Source organism: Lampetra fluviatilis, chromosome 17 (genome assembly GCF_964198595.1).
Source record: "Lampetra fluviatilis chromosome 17, kcLamFluv1.1, whole genome shotgun sequence".
In the NCBI taxonomy this organism is placed as follows: Eukaryota; Metazoa; Chordata; class Hyperoartia; order Petromyzontiformes; family Petromyzontidae; genus Lampetra; species Lampetra fluviatilis.
In genome coordinates, this window is record NC_136291.1 from 7637026 (window position 1) to 7655024 (window position 17999).

Sequence of the window (17999 nt, forward strand, 5' to 3'; positions counted from 1 at the left end):
GATATCTAGACGGACATCACCCATATAAGTAACAACATTTACGTAAATACGAGCAAGAAATCGCCCCCTATAGTGGCAGGTACGCAATATTATTATTACAATTCCCACCGTTAAAACCGCCAAACGTTCACAGTCATAATCCTGTACATGATCAAGAATACAATTTTCCTAACCTTTTTTAAACCTATCCAATATTGGGCTGCCTGTTGCCAATCTGGCTCTCGCCTGATGAAGCTAGTTGCAATTACTTGTGAAATGTCATACTCAGATTGTAAATGTTGTGGCTTGGCTCTCCAACACACCGGTGTGCTGTACTAGTGACGAAATGGCCACGTTCTGTTTACGTGACAACCCTTGGCTGTGTCGGGTGGTGGCGGGTTTAACGACACATTTATACATTTGCGCGATCTTACCCAAAAAAAGCCTGTATTATTGATCTATCCAATATTCTCGCCCACCATAGCCAGCAGGCAAGAATATCCTCAGTGCATGTTAATTGCGAATTACAGCTGTGCACGCGAGCTTCGGCCTTTGAGCCTTAACGAAGGCACCCAGGTGTTCACAATTACTTACAGGGCATTCCATGCTTGGGTACCCTGCCCCTAATCACATCTTACCGACCCCGCTGTGTCCATTGTTGTGCACAATGAACCGCGTGTCAATTCTATGAATCAATTACTGCGCCTAACTTAATAAGGCCAGGTGCCCCCCCCTTCCTCCCACCCCTTCAAGAGATACGTTACAATGTTAACTTCCTGCAGCAGGTTACAGGTTGCAAAGTTCCAGGAGACATTGTTCCCGGCTGTAATTTTATTACGGCTTTTCTTATTTCCCGTTGCAAGCGTTTCCAAATGCAGGCGGCTGCAGTTGTAATGGTATTCGTGGAGGAGAAATTAAAGAGTCTCCCCCAGTTTTGACCAATGTTTTTACATTCGACCGCCTGCATTAAACAAGACTGCCTCCATCAATTCCCCTTGGGCTTTTGGCTCTTCCGCAGCAGTTCGGCAAAAAAGGATGCGCAGATGTAATAGCCATAGCGTGCGTTTGCGTATAGATGCACTCGAACTGTACGTTGCATACTTTCGTCCTGAATATTTGCACACGCGCACACGTTGACGGCACAGCTGAGCAACACGCTCCGAACGCTTTTGTGCCTCCGGAGCGATTCCAACGGAAAACGTTCCCCCATTTGCGAGCCGACGAAACACGTTCCAAAGCATTGGCGTGACAGATAAATTACAACGGAAGGCGGCAGGACAGAAAACGTATGTGCACGCGGCAAAGCAAAAGCAAAAAAAAAGCAAAACACAGCGTGGCGCGCTGCGAAATTTCGCTTCTTAACAATCAAACTGTTTTTTTGTATTCACTTGTTATCCATGTGTCCGAAGAAGTGATGAGAGTCACGTGGAATGGAAATAATAAAATAATAAAAATAAAACATAATGAAATTAGATAATAAACTAATAGAATAATATAAAATATTTTTATTATTTTATTATTTCCATTCTACGTGACTTTACCGAAAGAACCAACAAGATGAATCCCTGCAGTCACGAAAGCTTTAAATCGAAATGTAAGTGATGAGAGCTCACCTGCATGGCGGTGCAGGCCTTGAACAGGGCCGGCAGAGGGTGAACCTTCCTGGCGTCGACGACCACAGTGAGGCCCATCTCGCGCACGGCACCCCTGCGCACGGAAGGAACCACACGCGCGTACCCGCTCCAGTTTTTTTAGGATGCAGTGAAAAAATCTAAAACGCTTGAAAAAAAATCACTTAAAAACGCACAGAGATGGTTTGGCACCGGAGTGTGCGCCGGGGGGCAGAGCTGGGTGGGTCGACGCACCTCCGACGAACACGGTTGGCTACGTGCGGCGCGAAAAACGTTCAACATACGTACGTACAAACATAAGTACGTACCACCGCGCGTGGCCTTTATTTGACAGAAACGGGGGACAAGCGCATCGCCTGCCCATGCGTTTAACGAGTGCGGGCGTATTATTGGCGTGCTCCAGCCCAGGGCCCCGCCAAGCCAAGCGCTCTCCACGCAGGTTTAGGCGCAGAGCTTAAAATCCATGTCGTGTGGGGCGGCTGAGCACCGACTTGCCAACCTACAAGCGCACGCCGTTTCCGTGGCTAATCAACGACCAGGAGGCCAACGGGTAGTGAGACCGTGCGGTGAGGTCATATTAATCAGGGCATCGTTTTTTTTGGGGGGGGGGGGGGGTGTACAGGTGTACGGACATTTTTGGTTTGGAGAATTCGCGCAGGAAATACTCCCGTTGCTAAGGCCCCCGAACAGGAATGTATTGCCCCTTCTCTGAGACACTTGATCGATGTCTCGTTTTGAATGTCAGGGTCTCAAACTAAAGCCATGTTGGGTTTATTTGCAGCCAAAGTCTACGTACGACCCTAGCAATAAGCCATTCAAAACCACGTTGATATTTTGCATTCACAATATGTAACTGTGCCTTTGGAAAATAATACGTTGTCCAAAGTTAAAATATAGTACAAATGTAACCCAGGAAGAAGCACTGCTATGTACAATACTTAAATATCTGCTCTGGTTGTCATAACTAAAGCTTAAAAGCACACATTCTTCTCTATATAGCATTTACCAACATTCTGATGTGTGTGATGTCACTTTCTGGAGATTCTGTTGCTAATTTACATGTTTTTGTATTATATAATTTTGCACGGAACTAGGATCCACATCGTAAAGAAACGGGTCCAGAGTTTGCTTGTCTTTATTCAATGCTGCTTATATTTTGCATTCCCAGAAGGCCGTGCGGTTGATGGGATGTTTAAGACACTTGTATATTTTTTTACATGGCAGAGAAGGACACGTGAAGGGGACGGAAGATCTGCTCATTTATTTTGTTATTAATTTTCTCCCTAATGAAGCCAATGATTATTTGAACTTGCCAGGTTGGTACCAATGCATGGACACACTCAACCGAAATGTGTCGGCGCAGTCTACATTTGTCCATACATAGAGAATTTAAATTGCCTAGGCCAATTTTCCCCGTTATTGCTGATGGAGATATCGGCACATTTTTTGGAGAAAACTGCAAACAAGGGATACAAAGATTCACAAGTCAACCTAACACGTTGCATCTAAGAGTTATGAATTGCATGAACATTCAAGCAAGGGTCATAGAGCATCCTTCCAGATGCCCACTGAAGGACACTGGGCACCAATGCAATTACCAGAATGCTTGTTCCTTGTTCATTATGGATGTATGTTGAACTTCTTTTGCACCGTACGTAGCCAACCGTCCTCATCGGAGGTGCGTTTCAATTACGGTTGCTGAGCACACAAAGCCTCAATGTCCGAAAATCTCAGTGGCCAGCAACAAACAGCACCATTTAAGGCAGTGTTCTTCAATAATAATCGGGGGGGGGGGGGCACTTTATCCGATAGAATATCAGCGTGAGGGCCACCACACGTTTGAAAACATTTGGGGTTTGACAACACGATGATGATGGGGGGTGTATTCACGCGTTGTGTATTGTCGGGGGCTGCACGTCAGGGGTCGCACTGAAGGCCACCAGGGGCCACCAGTGTCCCGCGGGCCACTCGATGAAAAACACCGATTTAAGGCAGGGGTCCCCAACCCCCAGGCCACGGACCGCTACCGGTCCGTGGCCTGTTAGGAACCGGGTCACACAGCAGCAGGAGGTGAGCGGTGACTCCGCGCGTGGCCCGCCCCCATTATTTTATTCTTGACCACTTCCGTCCGCGCCTCTTTCCCGCACTGCGCACTTGTCTCAGTCACAGTTGTGGTAAGCCCACACGCTCTAACCCCTAGTAGCCACAGTGAGTCAAAAACAAACGTCGCTGGAGAGCTTCTTTGAAAAGGGGGAAAGACCCAATGATGACCCCCCCCCCCCCCGGTCCGTGAAAAAATTGTCTTCCACGAAACTGGTCCCTGGTGCCAAAAAGGTTGGGGACCGCTGATTTAAGGTGTAACAGATGAGTAAATATGTTTTACTTTTAATTGAGGAAGGCTAATAGAACGTGGGGGTAAAACAAAAGCGTTTTGACCTGGGGAGTGGTGGTTGAACACAGTCGGTGTCCGACAGACCGTGTCCTTAACACGAGGGGAGGAATGAACGTGTGACGTTGTTTGTGGGAACAGTATTCTCGGTAGTGGCAATGGAAGAGAGACTCAGATGTGAATGACCGCTATTGAGCGAGTGATTGGCTGGAGTGAATCCCAATCATGCTGCTGCGTTTATTCAGAATCAGTCTCCCGGCAAATCACAACGGCCCCGACTTGCGGTCCCTGATCCTCCCCACCACCCCCGAGTGTGTATCCACACGCTTGTGTGTGGCTGTCCTCTCTCTCTCTCCTTCCCTGCCTTGGAGGCCGGGTGTGAAATCTGACAGGCCACCAATATGATTAGCACCACGCCCCCCCCACATCACCCCCACCCCAGCTGTCCATCCACCTGAACAAACACGAAGCATTCCCCTCGCAAAAGGCCCCCACGAAAACACCCCCACCCACCCCGCCTCCATCCCCTTTCCTCCCTGCCAGCCGCCCACCGGCCAGGCCAAAAAAACTTTTCCACGCATGATGGAAATAATTCTTTTGACACGTGAACAACAAAAAAAAACCCTCCTCATCCTCCTCTTTGGATTGAGACTGACATTGTGCTGCTCAGCACGCCACTCATCACGTGAGCAGCGTCATACCGCTCTGGGCCATACGAATAAGACGGCACGCACTCAACGAAGATCTCAACAATATCAGGCGGCACGGCCGCAAAGCAAGATGATCACGGCTAGTTAGAACTGTGCGCAATATTTAAATACTCGACAATCTACAATTCGTTAATTTTTTATGTGTCGCGATGGGATAACATTAAAATGTCTGCACGGATAGGTCAATCGGCTTACTTGCTCTATCGCAGCTGCCAGAGTAAAAATAATAATAATAATACTGAACAAATCCTCTGGCCAGACGAGCCAAAAAATCTCGCATTTTCTACGGACCACATCCTAAGCCCTGGCAGTGGGGTGCCGCACGTACACAATAATCTCTCGGTGATCCGCCAACCTTGCTTCACGGTGGTACATTACAGCTGTGCGCTGCCAGTAACGATGTCATCGTCCAACGCTTCCCCCTGCTCCATAGACAACGCCCCAAGCTACGCAGGCACTTGCGGTGTCACAGCCGCATCGATTTCACCACTGTGGTCTATAGCTCTTGGGGGAGCGGTGAGTGGAGTGGTCAGCGCGCTGCTGCGCTACGAACCCGGCGACCCGAGTTTGATTTCCGCTCACGATCCAACACCACTGATGATTATCTAAACCGGTCATGGACCTCCCTTAGGTCTACTCAGCCTCAAATGAGTACCTGGCGCGGTGTGTAAACATCACCACTAGGGAGACAAATGCGGCCAGGTGTGGTGTTGGCCACCCACCCCCTCGAGTGCCCGCTAACAGCACTTGCCCAAACAGTCTGTTACAGGCTACACGGGGGATCTTTATCTTTGCTGTATTAGCTCTCCCGGTGTGTTCTCAGGTTGTATCGCGCGTTGTTCATCACAGTGTCCGACATATTTCGCTGCGTGCCGGGGGGGAGCTTCTTCCGGAACGCACTCGAGCTCCTGGCACGTGGAGGGAACGATCAAGAATCACGCCGAGCAAAGCGCAGCACAACCCGAAGAAGCCACATCGGAGGGCTGCCCCCCGCAGTGTCCGCCCGCCGCGACCAAGAAACCACCCCGAGATCGTCGCGGAGCGCACGTACCTGGAAATGGAGCGGAGGTAGAGCAGCAAGCGGCACAGCTGCGTGCTGCAACAGTCGGGGTCGAGCCAGGCCGTGTTGCGAGCGCACACGACGACGACCGCCCGCCCCCCTCGATCCCGGCTCCCTGCGGGGTCGGCAACAACACGGTCCCTCGCTCACCGCGGAGGCCACTCGACGTCCGCCACCGAGCGCCACGGCCGCTAGGCTCGCCGTTTCTCATTCCAACGACGACGAACTCGGGTGCTGTTTGGTCGACGCACGCGCACGCCGCCAGTTTTTTTTTTTCCGAATCGGAGTCGGAGGAGAAACTTAAAGTAGGATAACTTTATCGGTACCGAGGCTCCCACAAGGCCATGCGGGAGGGGCGTGCGGGACAATTTGGCGCAAGCTGTCATAGTGTGAGGTTGTGTCGTTACAGTTCTCTGTGTTGAGTACGATGCCTTTAAGAACAACGGCGCTATGCCTCTATAAGTAAAATTAGCGATAACCGCTTGCGCGAACCGAGATTTTAGCTGTGCACGGGACCGACACAGCAACTTACAAACATCTCGGAACGGGAAAGGGTTAATATGTAAGTAGATTGTAAACATGTATATAAATCGCCCAAGCCTCTGGGACTAGGATTGCCACCTGCCCTGGTTTTACCAGGATCGTCTTATTTTTTAGGTTTCTGGGAAAGCTATAAGTCTTCCCACGACTCAAGCCAGTTCTCCACTCTTCTGCGATCCCGAGATATTCTTCCACTTGCCAATATAAACATTTTTGGCCCCATTTGTAAAAAGCAGAGCCCGAAAAATATAACACGAATGTACGACAGGTCATTTTTTATGAATCGCGTGTTTAAAATTGCACGATCTGTTAGCCCTGGTGAGTGCACCTGCCAATGGTTAAAGTGGCCTCGCTTTGGAGTTTCAGGTCCCCGAATGGGAACCGCAGTTCCAACACACCGATTTGTTGCTTAATAAAGAACCAGGTGGGAAAGGCACGGAATGTCCCATATGAGAGACATGGAAACACCACTAATTATGCAATTGTCAGTGTTAACAATTGCAATCTGGGTTTATTTAGTAAATGCAACTGCATACTAGCCATTGAAGAATAATATATTTTTCTTATCACTTAGTTACAATTATTTTCGATTGACGGAGTAGTGCTATTACACACTACAAATAGCACACTTTTGAGAATGCTACAGTGCATCTGTAAAGCCCATTTTATGGCAGACACTGCCATTTTGACAATAATCCAAAGAATGACTTTATGGAAACCACTGAACCTCTATAAAGTGGCTCACGTATGATTACACTGGCCTTTTCTTTCCAAAACGTTTACAGTTGAGATTCCAAGCCAATATAAACCCTAGGCACCATTGCTTTCTTAAAATAACCTTTAATGGCTATAGATATTGAAGGCATTCCTTTGCACCAATCAGTAATTCCCACAGCAACATGTTGTGTCTTCAGGCAAGACCACCGCTGTCCGAGTTCATAACTTGAATCCCAAGTTTTGCTCAATGGCCTCACTATCTCTCTCTGTGCCGTCGATTTTCTCAATGATGTCAGCGACCATAGCTTTTCACTTAGTGCTGTCCATGATATTACTCAAGAAACTTTGCGCGATATACTGTTGTATCCAAATGCTCAAATTGTGAATGCGCTCAATTCGCTGTGTTCCCCGTCTTTTGGTGCCTCGAATCTTCCCACTGAAAATCCATTCCCATAGTCATTCTGGGCTTTAAATTGTAGAAAAAAAAGGTGTAATATTAAGGCGGAGTCCAGTGGGTTTCAACGCAAGAGTTAGCCATTGTGTGACTCCGTGGCCTAATAAGGACATTGGGACGTGACTGTCTGATTTTTCGTCATGGATTTTGTTGGTGATTTCCTCCCGCGGCTGAGATAAATATTGTTTGTTATCACGGTGCTGAACCCAGGCTCCAAAATCCCAAACTGTCAAGTGGCCAGCGACAAACAGCACTTTTAAAGTTGCCATGGATAATAATTTTAAAACATTTCTTTAAATTGAGGACTGAAAAGAGGCGATGTGAAGCAATTCCAAAATGCAGCAGTGAAAGGGAAGGAGCAGAAAGAAAAGTGTTGTGACCTGCAGTGTGGTGAGTGGGTGGGTGGGTGTTGTTGTGACCTGCAGTGTGGTGAGTGGGTGGGTGGGTCGGTGTTGTTGTGACCTGCAGTGTGGTGAGTGGGTGGGTGGGTGTTGTTGTGACCTGCAGTGTGGTGAGTGGGTGGGTGGGTGTTGTGGTGACCTGCAGTGTGGTGAGTGGGTGGGTGGGTGTTGTTGTGACCTGCAGTGTGGTGAGTGGGTGGGTGGGTGTTGTTGTGACCTGCAGTGTGGTGAGTGGGTGGGTGGGTGTTGTTGTGGCCTGCAGTGTGGTGAGTGGGTGGGTGTTGTTGTGACCTGCAGTGTGGTGAGTGGGTGGGTGGGTGTTGTTGTGACCTGCAGTGTGGTGAGTGGGTGAGTGAGTGAGTTGTGACCTTCTGTGTGGAGAGTGAGTGAGTGAGTGGGTGAGGGAGTTGTTGTGACCTGCAGTGTGGTGAGTGGGTGGGTGAGTGAGGGTGTTGTTGTGACCTGCAGTATGGTGAGTGGGTGGGTGAGTGAGTTGTTGTGACCTGCAGTATGGTGAGTGAGTGGGTGAGTGAGTGAGTGGATGAGTTATTGTGGTCTGCAGTGTGGTGTGTGGATGAGTGAGTGAGTGAGTTGTGACCTGCAGTGTGGTGAGTGAGTGGGTGAGTGAGTTGTTGTGACCTGCAGTGTGGCGAGTGAACAGTGTGGTGGATGAGATGAAACAGTCAGCGTGGTAGACCGAGTCCTCAACACGCCCCTTTGGGACAATCTAACCCACAATGCACTAAAGCCATGAGCTGCATTCCATTAATGTGTTGCTGCAGATCGCGACGGCGATGGAGGTCAATTACGATGGAAGTCAATAACGGCAGAAAAATGAGATGTAATAACGTGCATCGCATTTCTGTTAAAAGCCATTACATCCGGTTTTACAAATGGTGCACTTTTAAGATGGGACGCAGCGATGAAATGATGGTGATGTAATGCGCTTGGCAATACGATAAGTGTACACTGCATGGTGTTATGGAACACTGTCCTCCGTATTCTGTATGCAGGCTATGTTACATTAACAAAAGAGTCGTACGAATGGGGATATGTATTTTGTCTTGAGATATTTGTGTTCACACTCTTTACATTTGAACATGTTCGGAAAAAGACTGCACCTACTATGAAAGCCACTCCAGCGAAAGGCAGCATGGTACGAAAAACAAACATTTTAAAAGGTTACATAAACACAACGAAGATAAATAGAGTGTCAGTAAGGCTGTTAAAGCATTCTTAACCATAATCGTCATACAAATGTTAAATAAACATCTGTTATGAGAGCAATAAATGTGGCCTCCCCATGCCTTGTTCGTCATAGGCATTATTTGACCATACTTCACCACGCTGGTCAGTGTGTGTTGTTGAAGAGGGTGGCGCAAGTATGTCTTGCCACTCATGTTAGCTGTCACCGACAATTAAGCTCAGGTTGCTCAGTTCATAGCTCAGTATTCTTAACCACTGCACCCACCACTCTCCACTCTTTGATGATCAATGACATCGTCATCACATTTCATATTAGCATAACACATTCATATGACTTTAAAATCAACTTAGCATAAGACCAATACGACAAATTGTAGGAAGTATATACAAAATACATTTCGATTTAAAGCTTTCGTGACTGCAGGGATTCATCTTCTTGGTTCTTTCACGTAGAAGGGAAATAATGAATGCCGTCTTTCCGACAGCTCTGTTTCTTCACCTGAGGATGGCTGCTTGTGTTGTGGCTGAAACGTCGTGATAATTTTTATTTTATTATGTTTTATTTTTATTATTTCCCTTCTACGTGACTTTACCGAAAGAACCAAGAATACAAAATACATTATTGCTAAATAACTTTTGATGGACACGCAACTTTATTTAAATTCGCCACCCATCAAAAAACGTGCCAGCCGAAAAATCACCTCGCCCCGGCAATCTGAATCACGAGCGGCGGGCGAATCCGTACGCAACGTTCGCTTTTCATCAGCCGAGCAGGGCGCCACGACAGCAACCGTAGGGTCTGTCGAACGCGGCGACGGGGCATCTACGTGCCACGCCGCCACCGTCGCCGCCACAAGAACAATCGAAAATTAATTGTGTAACAAAATTTTGTTTTTGTTTTTTGTTCCTGGGTTAGTAAGTGTTATTTTCCAATTGCTTATGCCTCAAAAGTACAGCACATCGCTATTATTCCCCACAAACTTTGCTTTTGTGACCAGGACACAAAAGCAAAGTTAATAATCCACTCCATTAACAACATTGTATAACAAATTTATTGTTTTTTTGTTCCTGGGCACTAAGTGTTATTTCCTAATTGCTTATGCCTCAAAAGTACAGAAAACGGCTATTATTCCCCACAAACTTTGCTTTTGTGACCAGGCCAGTGATATTTTGAAATGTACCTATTTTCAATGAAAAAACATGTGCATGTGTCATTCCTTCACGTAAAGTCCCGGTCACAAAAGCAAAAGTTTGTGAGAAACAACAGCCATTTTCTATACTTTCGAGTCAAAAGCAATTACAAAATAACACTTACTAACCCGTGGACAAAAATCGCGTTCCATCTTGAAATCGGCGCCGCGGTTTACCGGTGAGGTACGCCACGCCCGACTGCAGCAGATCCAGGCTCACTTGCTGCCACTCGGTGGGGCAGCCCGGCGAGGGGCTTGCCGCCTCTCGCTCCGGAGAGCCGGACGAGCGCGCGCCGCCTTTGTCCCCTGCCATTCCCTGCGCCGCATCCTCGTCCCCCTTGGGCCGATCGCTCGCGGAGTCGCACGGGTCCTGGCGACGGTCGGCGCGTTTCTCCTCCGCGTCGCTGGCCGCCCCGATCGCGCCGCGCGGCTCTGTGGGGTCGTTGGAGGCACGGCAGAGGGGTTTTGGTGGAGGGGGGTGGCGGGGGGGGAGGTTTTAGCGCACGGACGAGTAATTTGCGCAAGCGGAGAAAGTCGCCCCGACCAAATAGGGTGCTCGGGGAGTGGTTTGCGTGTGCCTGCGATGTCATGCACTGCCGACAGACTCGTTCCTACTGAAACAATATTGGTTGCGGTTGTCTTGTGAACTCTTTGAGTGGCCAATGAGTGAAGGGAAGAGCGTTTCCAGCACAGGGGCTTCTCGTCAAGAAAGCCTGCCTGCATCCCCGTGCCAAGTGTACGCTTTTATGTGTTTGCCATTCTCGAATGAAATTGTGCTTCCTCTAAATTAAGGCCACCTCCCGGCCTGCCCTCTATGTCCACGCGACTCTCTTGTAACAAAGCAGAATTCTACAGGCAAGCAGCTCACAAAAGGCGCCTTATATGTACTGCTGTTTAATATTGGAAACACTTTAAAATAATGGTGTGTGTGTGTGTATATACAGCACAAGTAGTGTCAGGCCCCTGCTTTGCATTACCTTCAACTACTGCCAACAGTGAAAACGGTGACATTTCAGCCTGCAACCCCAATGCTTCACTCAAATTCAACGTCGAATTGTTTTACCGTCATGGATACTCAAGATCACAAACAAGCAGGTCTTGTGTGAAGAACGACTTTTCTTTCTGTCGATGGCATTCCACAGATAACGAAGGCTCAGTGGACAAGTACTTTGCTTTGTAAGTAGGAGGTTGCGAATTTGAGTCGCGCTTTTAGGAATGTTTAGTGATCGCTGGACGCCTACGTACCGAGCAATCCCAAACAGCTCCTGAGCCGAGTGTCTGAAAAGCAACGCATCGCTTGCCATATGCCAACGGTATCCTCTTACAATGTTTTATTGCACACTCCATACATTATCTTGGTTTAGGGATGGCGCGGTGGTTAGTGCATTGCACTGTAAACCGACAAGATGATATTTGAACCCGTCCTGGATGCCCCCCCCCCCTTGCCAGCAAAGCAGAATGCTGAACAGCATGGATGAAGTATGGTTAAACAACCACGATTACTGACTGATGCAGTGTGGGGAGGCTCTAACCCTGTAGCGGATTGACAAATGTCTGAAAGGTATCACTGTTATTTACAATTCATATGTCACTGGTTGCTTATTCAGATCAAACTGTCGAAGATAAAGGCATAAAGGAATGTGTGTATGGAACTGTATTAGTATTCCAAATATTTAGTTATTACGTCAAAATTGTTGAAACATGTATTATGCTAAGGGCGTGGGTGATTTTAAAACAATCACATCATGACGTGATAAAACAATACGAGACAAAGTGGACGAAAGACTAATAAAACAAGAAAGAAATAACACACATTAAAAAATATGGGAAGAGAATTGTTTCCAGTCGGCAAAATAACGCGAGCATTTCCTTTTGCCAAGCAGGCTTACATTGTCTGGCCAATATCACCAGGTGTTCAGGCTTAAGAGTGGAATACCTGCCCGATAATTATGGAGGAACCGTTTATGGCGTGGCACTTAGTGGACACAATTGTGCCCAACGAGGAAGACTCGCCACACTGTCGTCGTGGATCAGACGAGCACTATGGTGATGAATGGGTAGATGACCTCTCGACTAACCAATTCAAAAACATGGCAATGATGGGCGAGCGTTGCGTGACCAAACAAACAATCGAGGCAAAGCGTGGAGGACAGGGCGACGACTGACAGTGCACGTGATGCGGATTAAGTCCCCGCACCAGCAGCAAGTTATCCCCTCGGGATTTGAAATCACTTTAATTCGGTGATAAGTGGTTGAATTAAAAACTGTTAATGTAAAAAAAAGAAATTTTTTGTTTCTGTTTGATGCAAGTGATTGAAGCCTACCATGAAGGTCCAATAATGTATTGTAATTGCAGCTAATGTATTATCAAAATAGATAATGATCCACTGCTGGATGAAGGCTTTTCAACACCATCCCCATCCAACAGTCCCTTAATGCCACAATCCAATCCACTCACGCAAATAAGCCGATCTCACACTCCCATCTCTGCTGCGGTCATCATGTTTGATTTATATATTTTTAAAAAAAATATATATATATATAATCAAACACTGTGTTGTTCTTCTTGTTGTTGTTGTCGATTACTCAGGCCCCTTTAAATTGATGGCCGCCAAGACATCCTGCCTCCCATAGGAAGGCGGAAGACCCCCCTACAAGCCACACCCAGTGTGGTGTCCACCCTGCACTTTCCATCCAGCAGTACATCTGGGAAAAGAGACGACAATTTCCACCCCCCCACCCCCAACTACTTTTGTGTCATTGTATTACTGTCGTCGAATAATAGAACTAATAATTGGTAGAATAATCGATGACTTAAAAAGGTCCCGACCCCCCCTACTGAGATTGTGCGCTGTCCCCATCCTAGAACCTCGCCCCGGATCGTAAAGAACGCCGGCGATCAGAGTGGAACACCGTGGATGTTCACAATAAACACATAATCCAAGACCCAAACGTCGCACCTCCTGGCTTTAACATTGCTCCTCAAACTCTTTGGTCTTTTCTGTCAATTCACGTAGGTAAAAATAAATAAATAAAATGCAATTAAATCACGACGTTTCGGAGGCGACACAAGCTTCCGTCTTCAGGTGGCACCGTCACAGCAAAATTACTGTATCAGTAATTTACTGTATCAGTAATTTACTGTGATTTAATTGTTATTTTATTTATTTATTTTTACCTACGTGACTTTACCGAAAAAACCAAAGAGTATGGACCCTTGCAGTCACGAAAACTTCAAATCTAGAATTCCTCCTCAAAGACACCGATGCAACCACCAACCGCATCAGAACATCAAGAGGCCGATGCGCACATCTCCTTCATGAATGGAAAATTAAAGACACAAGCCACAGCGTGAATGTGGCCATGCAACTCAAACCATGGGCCACTGTCATCTGCGCCCCATCAACGGAGGAGGAGCAGCAGCAGCAGAAAATGACATGAACTCTCTCCCCTTGTCGTGGCTGGCAGACATCAACATTGTCATTTAGCTCTGAACATGTTGCCATCATGCACAAGAATAGAATACGATATCAGAGCTATGGTACAGTTGAACATCACTGCCTTAAGCAGCATCTAAGCTGCTGTAAAAACAACTTTTAACAATAGTAATTATAAAAAAAATAACGAGATGGATTGTGGCATGGTGGGACCATGGGGAGTGGGGACAGAGTGAGGCATTCCTCCAGCAGTGCATAGAACACGGCTGATGGTGATGATGACAATGATTACGATCCAAAGTGTCGCACTGCGTGTGCCGACACCACTGCAATCCTGGGTTGGAATTATTCAACGAGGCCTCAGACTCTGTCTCCTCGACAGACCTGTTCTCCACCTGAGGACGGCCACTTGCGTTGTGGCCGAAACGTCGTGAGAATTATTTTATTATGTTAAATTTTTCTTATTTTATTATTTCCATTCTACGTGACTTTACTGAAAGAACCAAGAAGATGAGACTCCCACAGTTTGAGTGAGCTGATGGTCTCGGCCCAGTCACCAATGGCCGCTCCGAAAAAATGCATCGTATTCAACTTCGTTGGTTTGAGTTGCATTACATTTCTAAGTTTGATATATTTTTTCTTTTCTCTCTATCACCTTGTTCCCTCTGTAAATTCCCCCCCCCCACCCTCTTGCCCATTGAGACAGCCCCCCCTCCTCGACCGACACTCACCCCTACCCTCTCTGCGATTACATTTACTTGCAAATTCCATCCCTAGTCGCGCCCACTTACCCTGAGGTTGTACCCACCACAAACGCATATCAAATCAAGATTGAAACACCTCTACGGGGAGGATTTCCACACAACTCCTCCTCAGCAGTCCGCCTGCTGTATTTAATTTTTTTAACCTGAGGACGATGGCTTGTGTTGCTATCGAAACGTCGTGATTTATTAGTTATTTTTTCTATCTACGTGACTTTACCGAAAGAACCAAAGCGTATGAATTCCTGCAGTCACGAAAGCTTCAAATCAAGATTGCTTGGTTTACTGAAGTTGGATGAATTCCAGCACTGACATTGATGGACACGTGACAAATAATGTTTGGAGGGAATTAGAAGGTGTAACCCGCTCGTGTCGATACAGACTACCGGAGCAATTCAGAAGTGGTTCATCTTCTTGGTTCTTTCGGTAAAGTCACGTAGAATGGAAATAATGAAATAATAAAAATAAAACATAATTAAATAATTCTCACGACATTTCGGCCACAACGCAAGCAGCCGTCCTCAGGTGAAGAACAGGTCTGTCTGTTTTATTATTTTATTATTTCCATTCTACGTGACTTTACCGAAAGAACCAAGAAGATGGTTCAATGAAGTTAACTTCCGGGCCTGGGTGTTGCACTGCCCACTGCAGTGTCCGTTATTACACATGTCTTCATCTCAGGCTTGGATGGTGATATAGGGCCACTGGAGTGCATACAATTTAGGCAAAAAAGGCAGAAGAAAAAACCCCACGACTAAAAAAAATATAAATCTTCACGTCTATACAGCCGACGGAACAGTAATCCTGTCATGCATTCCACACAGCGTGACCAATCAGGCACAACGGGAGCAAACGCTGGCATCACAGCGTGCACTCCGGCAGCCACGAGCCACAATCCCTCCAGACGTGAACTCTCACGACCGACGCGGTGTACGCACCGCCGCGGCTACGCATCTCCTCCGTGGGCAAAGCGGCGTTCGTTTCCCATAAACTCGAAAACGATTTGCAAAAGATGCGCCATTAACTTTATTGTTGGCGTCATCGGCCTGCTGTTTATGATGCTTGTTCCTCCTGTACGTAAAACACAATATGACCGGATGGTCTTTATGTGGCGAGCGATGAAATCAAATAGCCTGCTGGTTTTATTTTATTATATGCCTACACGATATGAATTATACACCGTAACTACGATAAATACCTTGTATCAGTGACAAGTATGCTGCACGACTTACAAAATAGCAATATATAAACCGTAAACTTGACTTAGTGTCCGTCCACGGTAATTTTCTTTTGGGGGGGGGGGGGAGGAGGGGTGATGGGGATGTTGTGACACTTCAGTAAAATTTTTATTTCAGAGAAAAAGTCACACTCACAACTCTGCAACATGGCCAACATATCTTCGTGTACTTTGCACCCAACTTTGGCAAGGAACATTCTTCATCATGTGCCAACCGTTAGCTCCGTGACATGCACTCCTACTGAAGGTCCTAGGGATTTATATTTTCAACTCTTGAGCCATTTAAGCTGCATTGTTTATATATATATGGTCGTGCTGCTTGGCGCATCACGAGGTTGACACATATCTGCATTTTCCATAAATATGCTCAATTTCTCTTGATATGCACATTCTTTTGTCAAGGCGCTCTTCCCCCTCCAACCCAGCTTAAATATACGCTCCAAGCCTGGTGGTGTTTCATTCAGACGCTGTCTTTCCGACATACCTGTTTTTCACCTGAGGACGGCTACTTGCGTTGTGGCCGAAACGTCGTGAGAATTATTGTATTATGTTTTATTTTTATTATTTTATTATTTCAATTCTACGTGACTTTACCGAAAGAACCAAGAAGAGGTTGACACAATTTGAGGTCTGGGTAAAACAGTCTTCTTCTCCCTCTCAGCCAAAAGTCCCACTCAACAGTTTCTATCTCCACGACCTTCTATTCTGTGCTTCTCCTCGAGTCACATCCACTGCCATCGCGTCTCTCCATCACATCCTCCCATCTCACCCTCGGGCTCCCTCTACTCCTTCTGCCCTGCGCCGGTGGCAACTCCATAGCCCTTTTAATATATGGTGGGTCTATTATATGGGTCTATGGGTCTCTGTGTGAGTCTGTGGGTCTATTATGGGAGTCTATGGGTCTCTGTGGTGTGAGTCTGTGGGTCTATTATGGGAGTCTATGGGTCTTTTTGGGTTCATCATGGGAGTCTATGGTGTCTCTGTGTGAGTCTGTGGGTCTATTATGGGAGTCTATGGGTCTCTTTGGGTTTATAATGGGAGTCTATGGTGTCTCTGTGTGAGTCTATGGGTCCTATTATGGGAGTCTATGGGTCTCTGTGTGAGTCTGTGGGTCTATTATGGGAGTCTATGGGTCTCTGTGGTGTGAGTCTGTGGGTCTATTATGGGAGTCTATGGGTCTTTTTGGGTTCATCATGGGAGTCTATGGTGTCTCTGTGTGAGTCTGTGGGTCTATTATGGGAGTCTATGGATCTCTGTGGTGTGAGTCTGTGGGTATATTATGGGAGTCTGCGGGTCTATTATGTGAGTTTATGAGTCTCTATGCGAGTCTGTGGGTCTTTGATGGGAGTCTATGGGTCCATATGGGATTCTATGAGTCTCTGTGCAAGCCTGTGGGTCTCCATGTGAGTCTATTGGTCTCTGTGGGTCTATTATAGGAGTATATTGGTCTATGTTTGAGCCTGTAGGTCTCATCTACCTCGCCCTTCCAATTGCATCTTCACTGCCTCTTCTCAACACATGCCCACCTGAGCCTCGCCTCCCCTTACATCGTCAGGTATATTAGTAACCCCCGAGAAGGCTCTCACTGATCAACTCCTGCTCTTTTACCCCCGCAGGGATGTTCCCAACATCTGCCTGAGCATTCTCAATCTCGGCCCTTTCGAGCACTATTGCTTCTTAGTTCCTCCGTGTCCCTGTCTCTGCACCAGGTATCAGCATTGGCCGATTCAGACCTGGGTGACATAAGGCGCAAGTAACGCTTCGGGGGCAGCATGTCGTGATCCTCACCACTGTGGGACGCGCACCCAGATGAAGCAATTGTCAATTGATGTGAGCAAAACAACAACAAAAATTCATAACCCACCGAATTCTATAACCAGATTTTTTTTTTCACCGATTGTCATTTTTTTTACCAGACGCACATCCAAGATGCCGAGTTGTGTTTATGATGCTAATTAGACGCCGTCTCTGACATGTGCAGAGAGCATTCCAACGAATTTGAAAGCTCCGCAAGTATTATTATAATCAGAATATATATTTTTATCCTGGAGGAATCCGATGAGCTATTAAGCGCTTTCTCACAGATGTCCTGCAGGGGCAGGCCATAAAAAAAGTACTTTAACAGCATCTTTCTTTTTTCCAAGCGTACGGACAGAGAACGAGTGAAACACGAACGTGACGGTAGAGGTTCGAGAGCCTCGTCGCGGCTACGGGTGGCGGTTTCCTCGCTACAGTCGACGCTTACCCGAGAACGATCGCTTCGGGGCGAGAGTTGATGACGCGGGAA

The 17999-nt window shown here is 46.9% G+C and overlaps 1 protein-coding gene across 1 annotated transcript in view; it reads right to left on the minus strand.

Annotated features, from left to right (window-relative positions):
* Positions 1–17999, minus strand: part of LOC144936899 (pleckstrin homology domain-containing family G member 4B-like) — a 105336-nt gene that overhangs the window by 44190 nt on the left and 43147 nt on the right. Inside the window, 3 exon segments of the mRNA XM_078864108.1 lie at positions 1593–1686; positions 5761–5884; positions 10455–10709. Coding sequence (XP_078720234.1) covers positions 1593–1686; positions 5761–5884; positions 10455–10709 — 473 coding nt within the window.